Source organism: Phalacrocorax carbo, chromosome 2 (assembly GCF_963921805.1).
Source record: "Phalacrocorax carbo chromosome 2, bPhaCar2.1, whole genome shotgun sequence".
Lineage (NCBI taxonomy): Eukaryota > Metazoa > Chordata > Aves > Suliformes > Phalacrocoracidae > Phalacrocorax > Phalacrocorax carbo.
The window spans coordinates 142,189,330-142,210,151 of record NC_087514.1 but is presented as its reverse complement, the minus strand read 5'-3'; the positions used below and the strand labels follow the sequence as shown (position 1 = coordinate 142,210,151).

Here is a 20,822-nt window from a genome sequence, read left to right as displayed (position 1 = left end):
TTTCTTTAGTACACTTTTTGATAATTAAAATTTTGCAAAACCCCTGTGTGTTGTCATGTGTAACCTCTCTCTTAAGAACTAACTTGGTGCCAGATTAGTGGAGGTGAGTTAACATGATGCAGTTTTTGAAGAGTTCCAAGACAGGCTTGTGGTGGAGCACCAGATGTGTAAGCCAGATGCCTGATCTAGGAATATTAGTAGAAATGATGTAATAACAAACCAAATTAGCAGACAGGTGGATAAAAGTGATGTCCCAAGGAACAGTCAACATAGCACCGTAAGGAAAAGTCTGGTCTCACAAAATTACTGAAATTCTTCAAAGAAGTTAGCAAGGAAAATGCATTTGATGTAATCTGGTTGGATTTTCAAAGGGCATTTTACACAATCTCTTGCTTAGAAGTCTTAAAGAGTCCAAACAGCTTTGGGAAAGAGGGAGGGTCCTTTGCATGCAGAAGTTGATGGTTAAAAGATAGGAAATGGGTAGGAATAAAGAGACAGTTTTTGTAGTGGTTGAAGGTTAATGATAGGGTCCCAGATAGATCAGTGCTAGGACCTCTGGTGTTTAATGTGAGGATGAATGATCCGGAAAAGCTGGTTAGTAGTGAGATGATAGTCTCTAGACAATACTACAAACACAGTGTTAAGTCCAAAAGAATTTTATGAGGCTGAATGGTAAATAGTATACGAAATACAATATAGCTGAAGGTGAAAGATTCACATGGTTGGGGGGAAAAAAAGGGGTCCTAAATTTATATAGAAAATTATTCTCTTAATTATTATCACTCAGGAACAAGATCTTGAGGTTATACTAAAAACTCTGAAGAATATCAGCTTAGTCCTTAGTACCAGTCCAAAAAGTAAATCAAATGTTAGAAGAGCAGAGACCATGCCACCACCATGTAAATCCATGCATTTTGCATGTTGTACACAGCTCCTCGTCTCCTAACTCAGAAAGGCTTTAGTGGCATTGGATCAGAAAAAGCAGAAAGGATCCTAAAAATTGCACAGAATCAATTCCTTAAGAATTAGGGTTAATCAATCTGTAAAAGAGCAACCTGTAAACAGATTGCAATGACGGAAGGGTGATCACTTCTAGAAGGTAATATGATAGAAATCTCTAAAATCACAAGTGGAATGGAGAGAATAAATAGGAAAGTGTTTTGCTGTCTACCTCTCAGTTCTTGTAGAAAGTGAAAATGAAATTTAACAAGTGTCATGTGAAAAACAGGTGTTTCTTCACAATGAATAGTTAAGCTGTGAAATTTCAGGATGCTGTGGCTGTTAAGATTTTCCATAGATTAAGGGAGTTTGAACAAATTAATAGAAGAAAAAAGCATTACAGATTATTAATACAAGAACAGCACATCTGGCTCAAGAATTCATCAAGTGGTAAATTGCCAAAGACAGAGAAAGTATTGTGGAAAAGTACCAGTTCATACTTGCCCAGTTTTTGTACTTCCCATTGGTATAGTCTGATGGTAACTCTCTGGACAAGTTATTAGATGAGAATTATCTGATCCAGCATGGCCAATATTGTAACTATGTTTATAATCTTTGGAAACAGAATGGGAAAGAAAAATGCATATATTGGTAACAACAAACATTTAAAAGAATTAAAGTTGATATATCATCTCTTTGATTTCATATTTATGAAGTCTAAAACCAATGGAAATTTTGCTGCCAGATATAATGCTGTATCATGAAAGCACACACACAATAAACTATATTCATAAAATGTTTACATATAAGGAGTGGAAGTGGTAAATGACATTGTTAGAATTGAAGGAGTAATCTAGTTGTCATTAGTAACATTTGAGTATATACAGTGAAAGTCATCTTGATCTTGTTTTAAACTAATGTCTTGAAATAGAATTGCTGTTAGGGACAGGATTCCTTCAAGGTAGGAATAAACTAGTTTTTCTCCCATTTAGACTTTTGGATATTTATTCCTAAGAAAAGTTTGCCTTTCTTTTTGAAGATTGACACTTCTTTTTTCTTTTTTTTTTTTTTTAGTCAGTCTGAAATAACTTCCAAAAAAGCAAAGGACTCTTACCAGCATTTGTCAGACCTACAGTAATTTTTAATTTATACTATAACCCTTCCAAATCTGCAGAGCTGAAAAAAACCCTGTGGGTTTTGCTTTTGTACTTTTTAAAAAAGCTTGTCTAATTTTTTTGTAATTCCTTTCTCTCTAGCTTAGTAATATAGCTACAAAAAGCTCATTTACTCTCTTAGTCTACTGTAGAAGCCAGATAATTTTTCACGTTTCCAAATTGGATATCAATTGAACCCATTATCTGGAAAACACATTGGCTCCAAGAATCTATTAAAATTTTTGGAGTATTGGACACTGTGGATACAAACAATAAGAACTCTCATGAGTAAATATGAACTCTGATTTCAGCACAAGGTCAATCATTTAGTCATTGGACTAAAGAAATTTCTTGCCTTAGCAGATTGTTCATTGTTTAATTAAGCTTTTTACAACTTTTTTGTTAATATATAGGACTAACTGCTAGCAGGAAAGATAATGGATTATATCAATTTCTGAGGCTGCAATCCAGGAAAACATGTGGTGTTACATCCACAGAATTCCCCTGGAGAAGGTATCTGAGATTCTGCCAGAAGTTCAGCACTGTCCTCATCCTTTCTGATTACTTAAATCTTGTTCTTGGCAAGCACAGGGATAGGAGCCCTTACTGTCATCAAGGATCCTTCAGTACTCAAAAACTTGGTCTCGTCTGTGAAAATCGTGGATTCTTTCATGAATTGGGGCAGTATTTTTCATCCAGAAACTGTTTCTCTACATCTTTATCTCTTGCTGTATCAGGTAGCCATTTACTTAGGTCAAATATTTCTTTGATATAACAGTTCCAGATTAAATTTGGCTGAGATTGTATCTTCACATTGCTCCAGGTGCCTTTGAACAGCCTTCTTGTCTGCCTTCTCCTAGCTTTTAGCACAACTGTAGGTTGGTGTCCAAAGAGATGTGTTGATGTTGTTTAATCCAAACTCATGGAAATTGCTGTTAAGTTGGGGACAACGAAAATTTTTAAAAGACTTTGTCTGAAGGAAGAATAATTTAATTATATAGGTGCGGTGGTTTAACACCAGCCAACAACTAAGTCTCACACAGCGCTTGCTCACTCCACCCGGTGGGATGGGGGAGAGAATCAGAAGAGTAAAGGTGAAAAAACGCATGGGTTGAGGTAAAGACAGTTTAACAGATAAAGCAAAAGCCATGCCCACCAGCAAAGCAAAACAAGGAATTCATTCAATACTTCCCGTGGGCAGGCAGGTGTTCAGCCATCTCCAGGAAAGCAGGGCTCCATTACGCGTGACCGTTACTTGGGAAGACAAATGCCATCACTCTGAATTGTACTCCCTTCCTTCTTCCCCCAGCTTTATATGCTGACCATGATGCCATATGGTGTGGGATATCCCTTTGGTCAGTTGGGGTCAGCTGTCCCAGCCGTGTCCCCTCCCAACTTCTTGTGCCCCCCAAGCCTGCTTGCTGGTGGGGTGGGGTGAGAGGCAGAAGAGGCCTTGACTCTGATAAAGCACTGCTCAGCCATAACTAAAACACCCCTCTGTTATCAACACTGTTTTCAGCACAAATCTGAAACATAGCCCCATACTAGCTGCTATGGAGACAATTAACTCTATCCCAGCCAAAACCAGCACAATAGGCTGCTTAGTGAAGTGTGGTATGACGTAGTGTATGTGCTAAACCCATAAAACCATTCCTGGCTTTCTGCAACAGTATTGCAATAATTTAAAATGAAAACCTACTGCAAACTGGTTAGCCTTAATCAGTACAAATGCTTTTGGATTTGTTGGAGCACAGATGTTATTTTATTGTTATGACACATTTGTGCACAGAGTTTTTTGTTTTCAGGTGCAATAAGAAATTGAAACAGTGGGTGCAACAGTGAAATGTTCCAGCAGACACAAAATGTAAGAATCTGGTGACCTGAATGTTGTTTTGAATATGAAGAGTGGGTTTTATATCAAAGTTCTGCTGTGTAAGAAAGACCCTAACAGACAAATGTAACAGGACTTTTAAAAGAATGATTAAAAAAAAGTTGGTCTCTGGTGACTAATATTCTTTGGGCATGTGAGCTCCTGCCTGTATGCCAGGCAGGAGCGAGCAGAAAACTCCCTAGCTGATACTCCCAAACTTCTCAGCAGTCTTAGCTGTGAAAATAACATAGAAAAAGTGAAATTAAAAATTATTTTTTCTGTCACAGAATATCTGCTTTCTTTACTTATGGCTCAGATTTTTAACATAAATACTAATTTTAAAGCCCCTTGTAACATAAGTTTTTCTTAAGCTTGGATGTCAGGAAGGGTAGTAATATTCATGTTTTGTTTATGCTTCAGGGAGACTAGTTTGAACAACAGTTTGCTAATTTGAAGGGAAAAGCTCACTTTTCGGTGTCACAGGTTTACGGATGTATATTCTGGCAAAGAAGTTATGACAAATACTGTGCTGTAAGGAACTCAGCGTCTCTGAGTAAGTGATGGCACTTTAGTATTCTGGACGTGAGAAATGTCATAACTTATGGGAAGAGGCAATTACATCCTGTTTAGAGATTTTGCAGTTTTGATGGCTTTAAGTCATTTTCAAAGTCATGAAAACAGTGTGCTTGAGAAAAACTGAGCATTGCTACCTGTAGGAGAATGGTCTGTTTGAGCTTGGATGACTTAGAGGAAAATTTGCAGTGTGTGTAGTTATTTTGTGTGCTCACACAACAGATACAGATATGCCAGTGCATGCTCACTGTTAGATGACACTGGTTTGACCTCTTGTGTTCAAAACAGTGACTGAGAGTCATGCTCTGGCTAAATTATTTAAAATAAATACAAATTTGTGACAATACTGCGTAAGGGGTGGTGCAGCAGGGACTTCTGTCACCTTGAGTTTCTTCCTTGCCCTCTCTTTGTTTCTGAAGGAAGCTTCATTGTCCTGACTGGAGCAATGTAATGACAAGTAGTACAGGTACATACTACTTGAGAAAGTTCCAACAAAAGAAAAATCATTTTAAGAGACTTATACAGTCTTGATCATTTCATAGAAATAAAAAATGCCAGAATAAGGAATGTTTGTTCAGGACAACCACAATTTACCTACTTGTGTAGGCCGCTTATTAGTATGTCCTTTAGTGTAAATGAACACCTAGTTTTGCCTTATTTAGCTTGCATGACGGTGGCCCATGGATGATGAAGGTTTTGTAGTGTCCTTTCTCCTTTCTGTTTTCACTTTCCACCTACTGACTACTGCAAACTGTTTTCCCTTGTTTCCTGCTTTTTTCTTGCTCCTGGCCATCCAGCCCGGCTTGTTACCCCTGCTCCTCTTTTTCCATTACCTTATCTGGTTGCCAGCAGGAATAGTGAGAGCATAGGAGAAATGGCATAACTGCTCTTACTGCCTTCTCTGTCTGGCTTCAGCATGACCCCTGGAAGTGATCACAGAGAAAGTTCCACTACCTGTCAAGGACTGCTAGCTATTTTATGATCCCAGTGTCTGTACAGTTACTTCTGGTAGAATCTTCAAGTAAATAGCTCAAGATCTTCTCAAAGTCATAAATATTTTATTACTTGACTAAAACAGAATGCGTTTTTTAGACCAGTTCTTTAAAATCTTTGTAATATTAAGCCTGTATACTCTGTTCTGTTTCATGCAGTTCTGATGCCAGATGGGTCCATTCTGCAAAATAAGGGACTCTGGTAACTTGCATTTCTCTTTACTCCATTCCTTACCTTACATAGGAAAGGTCAGTAATAGTATTCTACAAAGAATGTCAGTCATTCGTATTGCATTAGTGTCTACATCAGCCACTAGGTATGTTGATTACATTAATAGGAGAACTGATAGAAGAACGAATAGGAGAACTGCAAGGCCAGCAGGTCAAGGGAGGTGATTCTTCCCCTCTGCTCTGCTCTGCTCTGCTCTTCTCTCCTCTTGTGAGACACACACACCCACACACATACCCCCTGGAGTACTGCATGTAGCTCTGGGGTCCCCAGTACAGGAAAGGCATAGACCTGTCAGGGAGAGTCCAGAGGAGGGGCACAAAAATGGTCAGAGGGCTGGAACAACTCTCCTGTGAAGAAAGGCTGAGAGAGTTGAGGTTGCTCAGCCTGGAGTAGGGAAGGCTCCAGGGAGACCTTGTTGTGGTGTTTCAATATTTACAGGGGGCTTTACAAGAAAGACAGAGAGACTTTTTACCGAAGCCTGTAGTGACAAGACATGGGGCAAGGGTTTTAAACTGAAAGAGTATAGATTTAGATTGGATATAAGGAAGACGTTTTTTACGGTGGGGGTGGTGAGACCCTGGAAGAGGTTGCCCAGGGAAGTTGTGAATGCCCCACCATTGGAAGTGTTCAAGGTCAGGTCAGATGGGTGTTTGAGCAACGTGATCTAGTGAAAGATGTCCCTGCCCATGGGTAGGGGGGATGGACATGGTGATCTTTAAAGGTCCCTTCCAACCCAAACCATTCTGTGATTCAAGCCCAGGTTGTTTTGGTTTTTTTAATAAGCTTTATTCTCTATCTCTCTGGGGTTTTTTTTGTGTGATATTTGTCTTGAAGCCAAAAATCATTACCATGCAACGAAGTTCTGTTTCATTGTAATTATACTAGAGTCAAGAATAATCTTCATAAATACAAACTGTAAGTGACATACTATAATTAAATTTTGTAATCCACAGCCTTTATGTAAATGATTAAGCAGTTCGTACACAGTGGGAAAAACAGCCCAATGCTTCAACAGAGGTGTTCTGGTAAAAGTTAAAAATATTTTTTCAAGTTATGTGTTTGTGTAAACTAATGTTAGATTAGATTCAGTATGTCTTTTGCCATTTCCCAGCCAGAGTCAGAATTTTGCCGGTGGGTGTATTAAATATTTTATCAGAAGTGCAGCAATTGCAGGTCTGCTAATTTTCTGGTGTACATAAGGTACAAATGATGATCCTTGTCACTGCGGTTACCTGAATGGCTCATTCTTAGCAACGATCACTCTTGAGATTCTGGGAACTTAGCACCATGACAAGCAGGATGTGTACTACTTGGACAAGAAAAAGTTAAATAGTTCCTAAAGTTGTCTTTCAGAAATGTCATAAAAGGCTTGTGAAATATTGTTTAGAAAACATATTCTGCTGTGGGAATATGTCTGGTTTTAGACATGCAATGATCTTCTAGGTTCTGTGTTTAGACCTTAAATGAATGTGTTGCTTTGGAGGAGCGCTGACCAGTTAAATTACCTCTTTGTTAGAAGGAAATTGATTTGTTCATTCATCTGAAAAAAACCAAGATCTCTCTGAAAGATCAGTGGGGTCACATTGCCTTTTAGCTTTCCGGAGAACAAAACCAGCACTTAACAATGCTTCCAGGAACCAATAAAAGTATGTGTGCGTTTGTTTCTAGTCCAGTACTTTTGTGAACATTTTTCATCATCTTCCTCTGACAGTTGAATGTGCTTTCCTCACCTCCCACTTGAATAGCATAGAAACAGATACCTCTGTAACGTCAGTAGAGTATATTTTACAAAGTTTCATCCCATAGACATTTATGAAATAATTATAACGCACCTAGTAGGGATGTACTCTCTCACTCTTGAAAGAATAGCTTGCTTAAGTGAAAATAGGGAACTCTACATACGTTGCACAGTCCTTGAAATGGTGTGTAATATTCTTTTCAGTGCTTTCAGTTATGTGGATAATAATAGAGAAATTACAGTAAGTGTTGCTCAGTTTATTCAGAATGTGCAACCTGCAGGCTATCAGCAGTGTACGGATAGAGCACTGGTCCTCTCAATAGTGTAGTTAGGAGTCAGTGATAGGATACTGTGATTGTTGCTTTCCTCTGACAATTTGATATACAGCATGATATTTTGGGAGATTCTGCACTGAAAAATCTAGATTTATTTGTTTGCCTACCTTTTAATTTTGACTTTATTAAAAATACATTGCTGTTTATAACACCAGTAGTTTTTGTGTTGGAATGCACTGACTTCAGATATTCATTATTTCTAAATGCAACTCTATGCTTTCAGAAAGTGGTGGAACAATGCTTACTATGTACGGTCTGATTACAGTTGGCTGACCTTGTGTAATAGCTTTCCTTACTTTTTAAGATCCACCATGTAGGCCTTTTGCATATTTACAAGATCCAGCAACAGCATGACCTTACCAAGTGCTACTCTTCCCTATGAAAAAGCTTCCTCAAACTGAGACACTTCTGTTTCAGGAACAGACTAAGATTTCTAAACATATAAGGGATTTTCAGGTCTTACGTGGAGGAGTGTGCTCGTGAGCAGCCCTCTGTTGCATCCTCTTTTTTTTTTGCTGTCTGTGGATATGCCTTAGGAGCCAAAAAGTTTTGTTTTCAATTGTATCAGTTTAACTCCACTGAAAAAGAGGTTAACGTTAAAGCTTTTGGCTGGCCAGATTCTACCAGAGGCTCTCCAGAGGGTTTGCTTTAGGCTGCAGTGCAGTTTCAAACTTGTTTACCTGAATCTTAACATGGCTTCTAAATTGTGTTAAGCTGAGCAAACATACTTGAAAAATACATCCTGGACTCAGTCAAGGCCAGGGTCAAGGTGCACTGCACCTTATTTAGATTGGTCAGTCAAGATCCCCATAGGGTTTCCTATAGCTGTTTGCGTTGCCATCTTCATTCCTGCTTTATGGCCTAGCAGTGCTCCCAGTACTGGTTGTCTTTATCCTTGTTTCTCTAAGCAGATCAGTCTGAAAGGAACACACAAATTTCTTCAGAGTTTTGCTCCATACAGTGTCAGTCTATTTCCCCATCTGTCCATTACTCTGTAAATCATTGCTTTGTAACTCTTGGTGGTGGTTTCACTGTGTACTTTTTGTCTATTGAAACTGATTTTGGAGGGGCACACATTTGTCTTTAACTGAGCTGGGTTGTTGCTTACGGTTAAACAAAGTGTGTTTGAGTCTTTTTTGCAAAAAGACTTCTATCCCAGCCAACATGTTGGGGATGATGTGTGCATGACGGTAAGGAGAAACCAGTCAGAGAAGCATTACACTACCTAAACAGGTTTCTCATGCTGCCAGTATAAGAGACATTTTACTGGTTGAGAAAATTACCAGTCTCTGGTTCAATTTCTTTAGTTTATCACTGATGCTAACTGTCCTGTGAGCCATCAGCTGCTGGTACTTCTTTATATAGGGGCTGGGTGATATTTCTTCACTTTTGCTTGATGAAAAAGTGGTGTTATCAGCATTGACCTGTGGCAGAGAAGTCACTTTTATAGACATTTAGTGAACTAACGGTGGTTTATGCACTGTATCAAAAGTGTACTGAGTAACTTTATTCAGTGGAACAGTCTATAGTGAGCTTTTTATACTAAAACAGTGTGCTTGAGATTAAAATGCCAGAACTGTCAAGCCTGTCTGCCTTTAGCTTGACTTGATCTAATAAAATGTCAAACATTTCTTTTTGTGCTTCTTCACCTTCTGACCTAGTTAGAGGAGGTCTTAGGGTGGTAGTGTTGGTATTACACTAGGTACAGAAATTTTATATTATTTAAGATTTGGTTAGGCTTCATTACCTGAGGAGTGAAGAGCTGTGCCTAAAAGAGTTCTGCTGTATTTTATGACTGGAGCCTAAAGAGACCATTAAGAAGAATATCTCTTTTGTATCAGTGACTAAGCTACCACATACTAAATCAGATTATTAAGGCCTTGACAGACGGTTGCATTGGGAACAACTCCAAAGTGTTATCTGGACTTCAGAGAACTTTGAGGGTTTTGCTGTTATTTCAAAAATAATTTTCTAAAGACATGGTGCCCTGGAATGAGTATGAAGTGATCTGCAATTACAGGTGAGACTATTGGATATTCCAGTGCCTAATTACAGGATAACTCTTTCGTTCTGTCTTACTGAACTGCTGTTCCCTAAGGATTAAAAAAAAAAAGGTGCACCAAAACAGATGCTCCTTTTAACTTGTGCCGCTGGATATTTTTTTCTTGATTATCTGCAGGGATGCTGTCTTCATCTAGCTATCACTGTATACCTTTCGTCTCTCCTGCCATGTGTGTATGTACCTACCCCACAGTGGATTTACCACATTTCATTTAGATGATGAATGCAAGTACTGTAGACAGCATCATCAAAATTAATATAGTGATTTCTTTAGCTACATCTATGCAGGTTTTTTTCCTTAAAGTGATAAATGCTTCTAGTCTCTGCTGCAGGTGCCCCTGTTGCATCCCTCTAAGTGTATCAATGCAAAGAAAACCAAAGTCATGCTTAAAATCTGTTTTTCTCCACAAACTGGAGCTGTGAAAGAAGTGTGTCTGAAAGAAAATATTCCACCTGGATGAAAGTCTTTGTGCCTGAGTCAGTAAGCCAAAGTCTCAAATTACTGACCTGAGCAATAACTTTAAGCCTTCTTCCTGTGGGTACATATGCCAGCATAAAAAGATTGTAACGTAACATAACATGCTAGACTCTCTATCCCACAACTATATAAATGAGGAAATAATTCTCTTACTACCCTACTCTATGTTTTATTCAAGTCAACTCTCAACATTATTGCGACTTTTCAACCTTGGTATTTAAAACACAGAGAACATGTTACACTGGTGATCATTCTACAAAGGGTGAGACGTTGGCATATCAGTCATTTTTTTGGTCTGTACTTTAACGTGTAAAATATAACACTGAATTTGATAATGTCAAGCTCCATTCACAGAGGTTTAAAGTGGCAGAGAAGCTTTCATCATTTCATGTTAATGACTTCAGAACTTTTGGCACAAACCTTAGAATATTCAAGTGTGTAAACAAACCCCAAAACACCAAACCCAAACAAACCAAAACCAAACAATCTCCCCCACCGTTACTCTTCCATTACTCGGTTCTTAAGCTTTGCTAGTGTATTTCTTGCTTAAAACTTTGCAGAAACGTGCCTCCAGATGCAGGTATCCAGCAAGAGCAATCTTTGCCCATTAATTAAAATTTGTCAAATCTTAAAAATCTTTACTGTAAACATGTAAAAATTAGCTTTAGCCTAATTTTTTCTACCAGCCATACAAAAAGTAGGTATGCACATTTGATTTTTTCATTTTTAATTTTGTCCTCTTGGTAAAGTGAGCCATTTTTTGGCTCCTCTCTTTACTTTACAGAGAGGGGAGGGGGCAAGGGAGGAAGAGGCGCGCTAACCAGGGCTGCTTCTGCTGTGTTTGGGAGAGGCCTTGGTATCCTGAGAGTTCTTGAACATAACTTTTGACTTGCTTCATTTGTGTTAGTCCATCCCAGTAGCAAGGATTAAAATTACCAACATCACAATGTGATAGTTCTCTGAAGTATACCAGGTTACTAGGCTTTCTCCTAGAACACAAAGCTGTTCATGATTCCCTTCTGCAATAAATTGACTTATAATGAAGGACAGACTCTGCAGTAAATATTTTAGAAACTCAGCTCTTAAAAATGAGCTGTTTAACTGCAGGATCCAAAACAAATAAAGCAGTTACCTTTTCAGCTAACTGTGCTTGAAACAGAATGCAATGTAATATTTTATACTTTCAGCAAAAGTACTTTTGGAAAACAAGTTGCTTTAATACCTTTTATCTGTATTCTTTTTGTGTAGGCAGTTCATTATCAGTTGTCTTTCCAGGGGTGTAGAAATCATGTAATGTACACCCATTTTAGTCAATAATGTATTTAATATATTTAATTATGAGGGGCTGTGTAAAGTCTTACTTCTCTGAGCTTGGCTCACTCTGCTGTTCTGCAATAATGTACTTTTATATGAAGTAGTTTATATGAAAAACCACTTTTGTTGAATCCGAAGTACACTTTTTTAAAAGCTGTTGAATTACACAGTGTTACATTGTAAAATAATGGTTGCAAATGATGATTGGATCTATTGCGGACTTTTTCTCATTGTATAGATAACAGATTTTTTTTTTGGTGCAAGAAAGATATAGCATTATCTTAAATGCTGTAAGTTAAAACTGAGTATTTTTTTACCCGTTTTGATAGATTTCCTAAGCAGAACTATGTAGCACAGTATGTCTCCCTTTCTTTTCTTCATCCCCCAATATATAGAATGGCTGCTGTATGATTGTGTGCTAGTGCTACATTCAGTGAGAAATTCTGCTTTGGTATTAAAGCAATTCAAATGTAAATTGAGAGGTACATCATCTCATGTGAGACTTGTGTGATCAATATGTGGTTCCTAAATAAGTGTTAGAAGTAGGATGTTCTGTCTGATCCCACTTGTACAATATTTTATCATTCATTATAAATTTCTAGCAAGCACCATGGCAGTATTTCAAAGGAGGAATCCCTTCTAAAATCCTATTAAGCCATTACAGTTGTCCTCCTTCAGACTAACTTCTGTGATGATGCCCATGATAAAATCAATAGTAATTGGGCAGCTGGTGCAACTGCTCTCAAAATCTCATTGTTACCTTGCTCTACCCATGTTTTTCTGTATCCACCCTTTTTTAATCTTGTACTCAGTCTTCAAGTTTCTATGAAAGTGGTCATCTCTGTTAAATAGTTATAGAGCTATGGTATCAAAGTGCTGCTTTTAGCAGTGTTGCTAATAAGCCCATAGAAGTTTTACTGTTCATTGCCAAAGCAGAGAAGTGTTATTCCCCTGACTGAGTTTCATTAGACTTTAAGGTAGGTTGTGTAACCAGTATTTTCATTTTTTGTTTAAGCTGGAAGCTTCATTTTGAGAATATTAGAGTAGTAAACACAATTCCTAATTTTGAATGAGATGGTTAATGTTTGGGATTCTGAAATATATAGGATATAATTAGCAAACATTGCATTTAGTTTTTCCTATATTCTTTGGTGTACAAGGTTACAATATTTGTGGTTATGATAAATGTTATGAGGTTACGGTAAAGGCTATGATAAAGCCCGTCTGTTGTCACAGAACTCGAAAATCTAGTGAATAGGTCTGCTTACCAAACAAATATCTTGTCTTTGCCCTGTAAATTTCTATTCAAGTCTGATTTTATTCAGATAAAAGACCTGAAATTTTTCATTTTTATGTTATTTTTGTCCCACTGTGATGTTTTTGTAATACAGCACATTAAAAAATAGCCTAGGGATTTTAAATACTGGGCTTATACAAACAGCAAAGCAAGAGCAGTGACATTGACGCTACACACTAGCCATGCAAGCCTGGGAGCTGCTGAAACTGCTTTAGCAACTCCTGTATTCAGCCATGGGAGCAGTCCAGGTCCCTGAGGTTGTAGACTGGCTGGGCCTTCTAGGCCTCTTCCCTGCTACCAGCTTCCCCCCTTTTAGGAGGAAATACATATATTACGTGCCCTTCACCTTCAAAAATATGAAATGAGGGTTTGAAAGAGCGAAACAAGTTTCCTTCCTGTGAATCACTGCTTGGTTTCAGAATTGGCCTTGTTAGCTTACTGTCCTCTGAGAGCTTATAATGGGTTGGAAAGCTCTTGGGGTGAGGGCGGGGGGGAACCAAACACAAAGAAGGCAGACTGGGCCTCTTTCAGCCATTTTCAGATCTAGACCTTTATTGCATTAGCTCATATTTTGTCCTTTTTCTCCTTCAGCTGAAGTAATCTTTGGTGGCAGATGTAGTTGGTCTGTTAGCTGAAAGATGAACTGAAGACTGAATGGGCAGATCTTGAATATTTTACAGCAGGGTAGTCATGAGCCACAGCAGCTTGAGAGAGGCAGCAGCTGTCACATCTTGGTTTCTTCTGGACTCCCAAACATGCTGGAAGCCAACTGTTACTGCCAGGGTACAGAGGCAGCTTCTCCCCTGTCTTTCTGTATTTCTGCTGGCAAGTTTAATGCCTAATTCAGAAAACTACAGTGTGGTCCATGAAATTTCCAAAGCATAAAAGGGTAATGCCTGTCATAGTGTTAAAGATGAAAGACATTGTGGATACTGTGCAAAAGTGAAAGGCATTAGTATGGTTTCTCATGTGATGTATTTTATGTAGGGAATTGTTTTCTGGGTTAGTTTTGACCCTGTCACTTCTCTCCTTGTATTCTTCCAGAGGTTGGTTTCTTGCTATCACACCAAATATAAGTTATTTGCCTTCACCTGAAGGGCTTTCATGGACTATCCCCATTCTATCATCTTAGATTTTATTATGATAATGTGATGATTATAGTTACATTAGCCATTTGCTAAATTTTCAGTACTTCTATGCTGATTCTTCGTTTTGTGGGCAGTTTCACTTGTGTCTGTTCAAAGCCACATAGTTGCTGTGTTTCATAATCCTTCTTCAAATTCTCCCTTTCCTTTGACTGAGAATCTTTTCATTTGGAGAGCAGACCTGTTATGCAGAGAAATATTTTACTCTTTTTATTTTGTTCACCTTTCTATGTCATGCCTGTATCATATATAACCCTTTATTGTGCACATAGGCTGTAAGCTCTTTTTATGGGAGCAGATGTCAGAGTTTTGTTCAGTGGCTTACACAATACATGCTGCATATTCCTAAAATTCCCAGATGTTATGATAATTTATGTAACAGTTCAAGCAATGTGCCTGTCTTTTATATTATTAGTTGTTGCAGACTGTGCTACCAAGTAAAATATCCATACTCCATCAAAAATAATTTGTTCAGTGTGCAATAGAATTAATGAAATTTACAGTTATTGCCTTTTCTGCACTGCAGTAACTTGAGCTTTTTAGTTCTGTAGAGCGACCCTACACAGACCCTCAGTTCTCCCATGCATTTCCAGACCCCTGCCTAAATGCATGCAGATCTCCTCTTCAGCATCTCAGCAATACCACCCTGCCCCAGCTTCCTCTCAGCCTGAGGGCACCATCTTATCTCCTTATACTCTCAACACTCTCTCTCATCCCTACCCAGGTTTGTTTAATGTTCCAGTTTTGGGCAAGAGGCAGCATGTTCTGCAGCTGACGCAAGCTATCCATGTGCTGATTTCCAGAAATAAGTGTGTGGCAATTTGTGCTGTTATCTTCTGATTTCAAATGATGGAAGGAGGTTTTGTGCTTTTCTTCTCATTATGGGTGCTAGTGGGGTCTTCATTATCATTTTTTGTAAAGATTCTAGGAACATGATATCTTTCAGGCACTTGTTCTTGTCTAATTTAGTTTGTAGTCTGAAGAGCTATTGCTGGATAGGGATTGACAGAGTACAATACCACAAACTAATCTTGTTAACAAACTTTACTGAAAATCATTCTTTCAAGTTATTTTTGAATCCTAGCTGTTGAAGGTAATATGAACTGCCAGTTGATTGAAGAGCGTAGACTTTTTCTTGGTTTTGTTGAGTGTCTCATTAAAGCCTGAAACTATCCAATATTTAGAATAATGCAGCTGATTCTGCACCTGAAAACATATTGATCTGCAGCACTGAGAGCTGTGACATGGTAATGTGAACATGCAATAGCTTTCTTGAATAATATAAGTATTATATCTGCATAGTATCTGCATGTTTATATTTTAAAATATAGAGATGACAGAAAGATACAAAATCCTGCAGAGTCCTTAGTGTGACTGAGGAATCTGGGCTTTAGTTTGTGTATGTAACTAAACATATGAAGGGTGTGCATTTGCTTTTAGATGAGTGCCTGCTTCATTATTATTATGAGAAACTTTTGGCTGCTTAACACAGTTGCTTGTTAGGTAACTCAGAGCACAGAAGAGAACATGGGCAACATGTTTAGCATATTGAGTCAGCTGATTGGGCAGTGTCATTGTTACCTCACACAATGACATCAAAAGGTAGGACACAACAACTCCAAAATAAGGGTTGACCCACCAAAGTTTTGTAGGAAAAGGGGATGAAAATGGAGGTCACCAAGGCCACCACTCTCCTCGAACGACCCTGACAGCACTGGTAGGATTACGATGAAAGTGATCTTTTCTCTCCCCTTCACAAAATGGCCTCTCAGAGAAACTGTAGAGAGGAGACAGTGCAAGACTGCCGCTGGTAGGATCTCGTGCAGAATGGGATCTGAGCAAAAGTATAGCAGGACTGGGTTGCAACTTGACATATAAGTTCACAACAGTAGCTGAAGGCAGCTCATGAGAGGACTACTCTGGGGAAACAAAAATATCTCATTGCAGCTCTTCCCCAGGTTTCCTTTTCATACGGATTGCATTCGCATCCTGATTCCCTTAGATTTTCTGCAGCTCTAGACCCCCTGGATTTCTCTATTTCTTCTGTCTATAATGCTGTCTAGGCACCAGTAAGTGTGCTGGAAAGCCAAGGTAGAAACAGAAGTTTTGAGGTAGTCCCAACAAGTTGAATATAAGGTACTGAGCACAAAGCAGCTCCTGTCCTTGCCTGATTATATGTGCCCAACATAATCAATCACAATTTCCTAACCTGCTGTGCCTGGCATGTTTAGGTCCCAGTGTGTGCTTTGTGGGGTGAAAGGTCTGGCATGGAGCAGTCTGGATGGGATGACTCATGCACAAAAGAGACCTCCTAGAAGGTTCACTGTGCTACCAGCTGCAGCCTGGTGCTGAGTCCCCTGTCCATCCCTCTGACATAAACCAGCATGCATTCTTTCCAACTGCATGACCTGATAAGCTTCTCTTGCCCATCTGATGAGCGGAGGTGCTCTCTCTGCCCTGTCTTTATGCCACTTGATCTGCTGGTCCCTTCCCTAAGATAAAGGTGAGAGGCTGTGGAGCATAGAAGTTGGCAAGTACTTTGAAGTACTTGTAAGGTGAAGTTGGTTTGTGCCAGTATAATGCCTGGGCTTGTATGGACTCATTCATTGTGGACCTCTAAGTGTCGTTTTAAAAATGGGGTTGTGTGGGGTTTTCTGAAGAGTCTGCTTAGCAGAACTGTTAAGATGGGGCCATGGCAACACCTGTATTCATGTGCTTTTGTCTTGCTGGCACAGAAGGGTGCTGTTTACACCCACCTACACAAGCACAGGTGTTTTAAACACAGTTTTACATGATCCTGCTTAGGTGAAAGTTAAACTGATGTCTGCTTTCTTGCGTGCTTTTGAAGAATTTTACTTCCTTACTTCCTTGTTTCAGAATTTTGCTTTGGTGATGCCGTGTTTTGAAATCACTTCTAATTTCCAGTTCACTTTCCATTCATGGAAATTTAGTATTCATCCCTGTCTTCTAATACAGGTGGATATTGGCCTTTTTTTTTTTTCCTTTTCTATATGTTCAAAGAATATGGGTAGTGAAAATAGTTGCACAGGGAGATGGCACAATTTACCAGGGAAATAATCTGTGAAGAATTGGGAACTTCTGTGTATTTACCTATAAGGACTTCAGCAATTCATGAGTAGAGTTTGCAGGCCCTATGTACTTCTTCACATGCCTCCTTACAGTGCTGTAGCTCTAGGTGAATTCTTCTAGGAGAGAGTGTTTTACAGAATAACTGAAATACTGTTTGTCTTTTTAGGCTGTGAAGCATGTTACAGAACTGTACAAGTGGATGAAGGGGAAAGGAGAAAGTGCCATTGATAGCTAGGATTGCAACATGGGAAATACAACCACCAAATTCCGCAAAGCTCTTATCAATGGAGATGAAAACTTGGCCTGCCAAATATATGAGAGTAACCCTCAACTAAAAGAAACTCTTGACCCAAATACTTCTTATGGAGAAACATACCAGCACAATACGCCACTCCATTATGCTGCTAGGCATGGAATGAACCGTATACTGGGGTAAGTATGATTTGAAGTTTTGCTTGGGTGTGAATAACTGACCTAAGAAATGCAAGAGTGTCAGCTAGGTTATAAATACCTTATGTGTGTGTGCATAAATGTGCATATGTGTGTCTGTGCTGCAGACATAGAATTTGTAACATGTTCAAGCAGTAATAGAAAACATGCAAATTAGCCCATAATCACAGACTGGTATAAGTTTTTTATTTTGTTTTTAGTACTTTTGTTCCTTCTTTGTAACATTAGTCTTGGACAACTTTAGTTTGCTTCCTGAAGACTCCTATACCATGGTTCTTTGAAACAGTGATTGTTCCACTGTTTTTGATGTGTTTTCCTGGCTTAAAATAATCTGTAAAGCTGTACCTATTGGATACCATATTGATTATATGTACTTCCAGATGGCACAATATATGTTTATTCTTGTGTTATTCAGGCAGCTTTTATTTTTCATTTTGGATAATAACAGTGAACGTTAATATCTCAATAATGAGTAAGTTTATTGTTGCCACAGCCAGCTTGTACGGCAATCCCTAATGTTAGCTACTTCCATTCCTCTGTATTTTTGTCAGTGCTCTAAGATCAATTAACGATTAACATCTTATCCATGTCCAGACATCACAGGTACAAGCTGTTCTAGTCTAGTATTTCCTGAAGCTAGTACTGAGCAGGCATTGCTAAACCTCTTCTTCTGTAGGTAGTAAGTTAGAATTTCATAACTATCATCTTCCTTATATTAGGAAACAAAATGGAAATATATACAAACTGTATTAGTGTTAATATTCTTTTCATCTCTGTGTTTATATCTACTGATGGGCCTATGGTTTTTGTCCCTTGTATGCTGCAACTTTACTGGCTACCTGGCCTCCCACCATAAATTATTCCTGTGTTTTAGATTCACCTAACAGTTTTTATACTTTATAACTTCTCATTTATCTTGATTTTTGCTAAATATTTTTATCCACCATGTATTCTATATTTCTATTTTAATTGATGTTTTCGATTCATCACTAAATCTTTTTGTTTGTTTGTTTCTTAATATACCCAAACTTTCCCCATTCCTGATTCTTAAATTGTAGGAAAAATTTAACTAAGCTTAATTTAAAATAGCATAATGTTTTTTTTTAAATTTTCTGTGTAATTTTTTTTTCTCTGAGATTTTCAGGTCATTTCTCTTAAGAAAATACAGCCTCACTGAAACAACAAGGACACTTGAAATTGTTTGCACATATGTAAAGAAATGGAGTCATAATTACTGACTTCTGAGCAGTCCATTAGTTAATTCATATTGTACCATTATGATGAGATCTCGAATAATTGCTTCTTGTTTAAAAAAAAAGGTAATTCAGAAATGACATTTTGCATTTGCACGGGGCCTTTAGCGTCTAAGTTTCACATGACAACTCAGTTTTATTTTGCACACACTACAAACAAGAATCATTCTGTTTTCTTGTTTGAGTGCAAGATTTGCAATACCTTTTTTGTCAGTAAACGTAGCGAAGGTGCTGTTTGCTAGAGTCTGCTTCTGAAAACCTGGACTGTTAGAATTGTCACTGTTGCTAGGAGTAATTTGCTGTGGTTTTTTTGCTGTTTAATTTTCTGCTGTCTTTCTAAGGGATTTTTGTTCAGGCCTCCTCTCTAAGACATACTGCACAAAAATGTAGCCTTTTTATCTACACAAGGTAGTAAGAGTGAAAAAATATCAGACTTAGAGTGTGCCTGTTTGCAAAGTCGATAGTAGAAAGCGCACAAGTGATTTCCAGGTAAGCCTCTTCCTTTTGATACAGAAAGTCCTGTATATGACAGAGATTAAATAAATTGAATATTAAAATGAATGCTTCAATTTACTGATAAAGTACAGTAGGTAAAAATAAATTAATATTAATCTGTGTATTTTGAGAGCAATTTACAATGATAAGATATTGATAATACTATGATATTTTACATTTATCTCTTAAACATTTTAAACATTTGGGAATCTGTAGCTACACTAACTTGTAGTTCAAACTCTAGATGTTACTTGTACGTATACCATATCATTCAATCTTTCTTTATCGGCTGATATTTCTATTATTGTAGGTGGATATGGACTGATATGTGTTTTACGATTCACTGTGTGAAATTTTCTCAAAATAGAATAGTGCGATGCCGTTGTCAGTACACCTTTTGCATAACAGAATATATTAAGAGAGATATTCTGGGATGTTCAGAAATAACCTATCTGGCTATGTTGTTACCAAATACTGACACAAAGGGACAAACTCCCTGTTACCAGATGTATGGCTGGCGGTGACTGTCCAAAGACACAGTGAAAGCATGGGCACCCATTTTTCAGTGAAAGGGAGTTGGGGACATCCTGGTATAGCAATCTCGGAAGTGAAGAAACAGGATATTGGAGAAGAGGTGAAAGGGTCATGAAGCAAAACTCCTGACCTGGACAAACTTTGTATAATCCAGCGTGAAGTCTACTGGCAGAAACTTAAGCCAACGAAACTTTCTCAACAATTTTGAATTGCACAGCTGTTTTACAGCAGGTGTCTGAGTCATCCGGCTGCTGTGCCTTTCACGCAGCATCTACAGCTCAGGCACTGGATTTAGTGTGTAATTGAGCTGTAAGAAATTGAAAATTTGCTGTTCATTTCTTCTCTCTTCACAAGATTCAGCAAGAGTGTGTTAAAATACTAGGGTTGTTTCTAGAGATAATTTTTCATGAGTCTCATAGAAAGCTTTGGTATATTAGAAATGTTGAAATAAAAAATGGAAGATAGTTAGGCATTCAGTTAATATGTAACTTTTATTTGGTCTGCAATCCTAAATAATGTTTACCTGACAGATCAGTTTGTTTTAACAGAGCATTTAATGTTTAAAAACCAAAAATCACTGGTCACAGCTAATTAGCACAAACAAGATTTTTCAAAGCACTGCGTGAAGTTGCCAGAAGTTATTACATAGTGCTCAGCAGTTCACCGAAACCGACAGATATCTCATATTCTCTGTCCAATTAGTACAGTTATATAGTAAGAGTTTAGGTGAGGTTGTGTGATGGAGGGCTCATTCCCGGGAGCACAGGGGAGCCCAGAGGCAGAGTGGTGCGGGAGCATGGCAAGCTCATCAGAGGGAGGAGCCCCCTGCTCCAGGGCTGTCACAGGACAGCTGTCCACCCCATGCCCCAGCT

General features: G+C 38.3%; 1 protein-coding gene across 3 annotated transcripts in view; it reads left to right on the top strand.

Moving 5' to 3' along the window:
* Positions 1-20,822, top strand: part of ANKIB1 (ankyrin repeat and IBR domain containing 1) — a 95,500-nt gene that overhangs the window by 16,465 nt on the left and 58,213 nt on the right. For all 3 annotated transcript variants that reach the window (XM_064444635.1, XM_064444634.1, XM_064444636.1), the window contains exon 2: positions 17,385-17,650. In XM_064444635.1, the coding sequence (XP_064300705.1) occupies positions 17,463-17,650 (188 nt within the window). In that variant the 5' untranslated portion in view covers positions 17,385-17,462. The remainder of the gene's footprint in view (positions 1-17,384; positions 17,651-20,822) is intronic.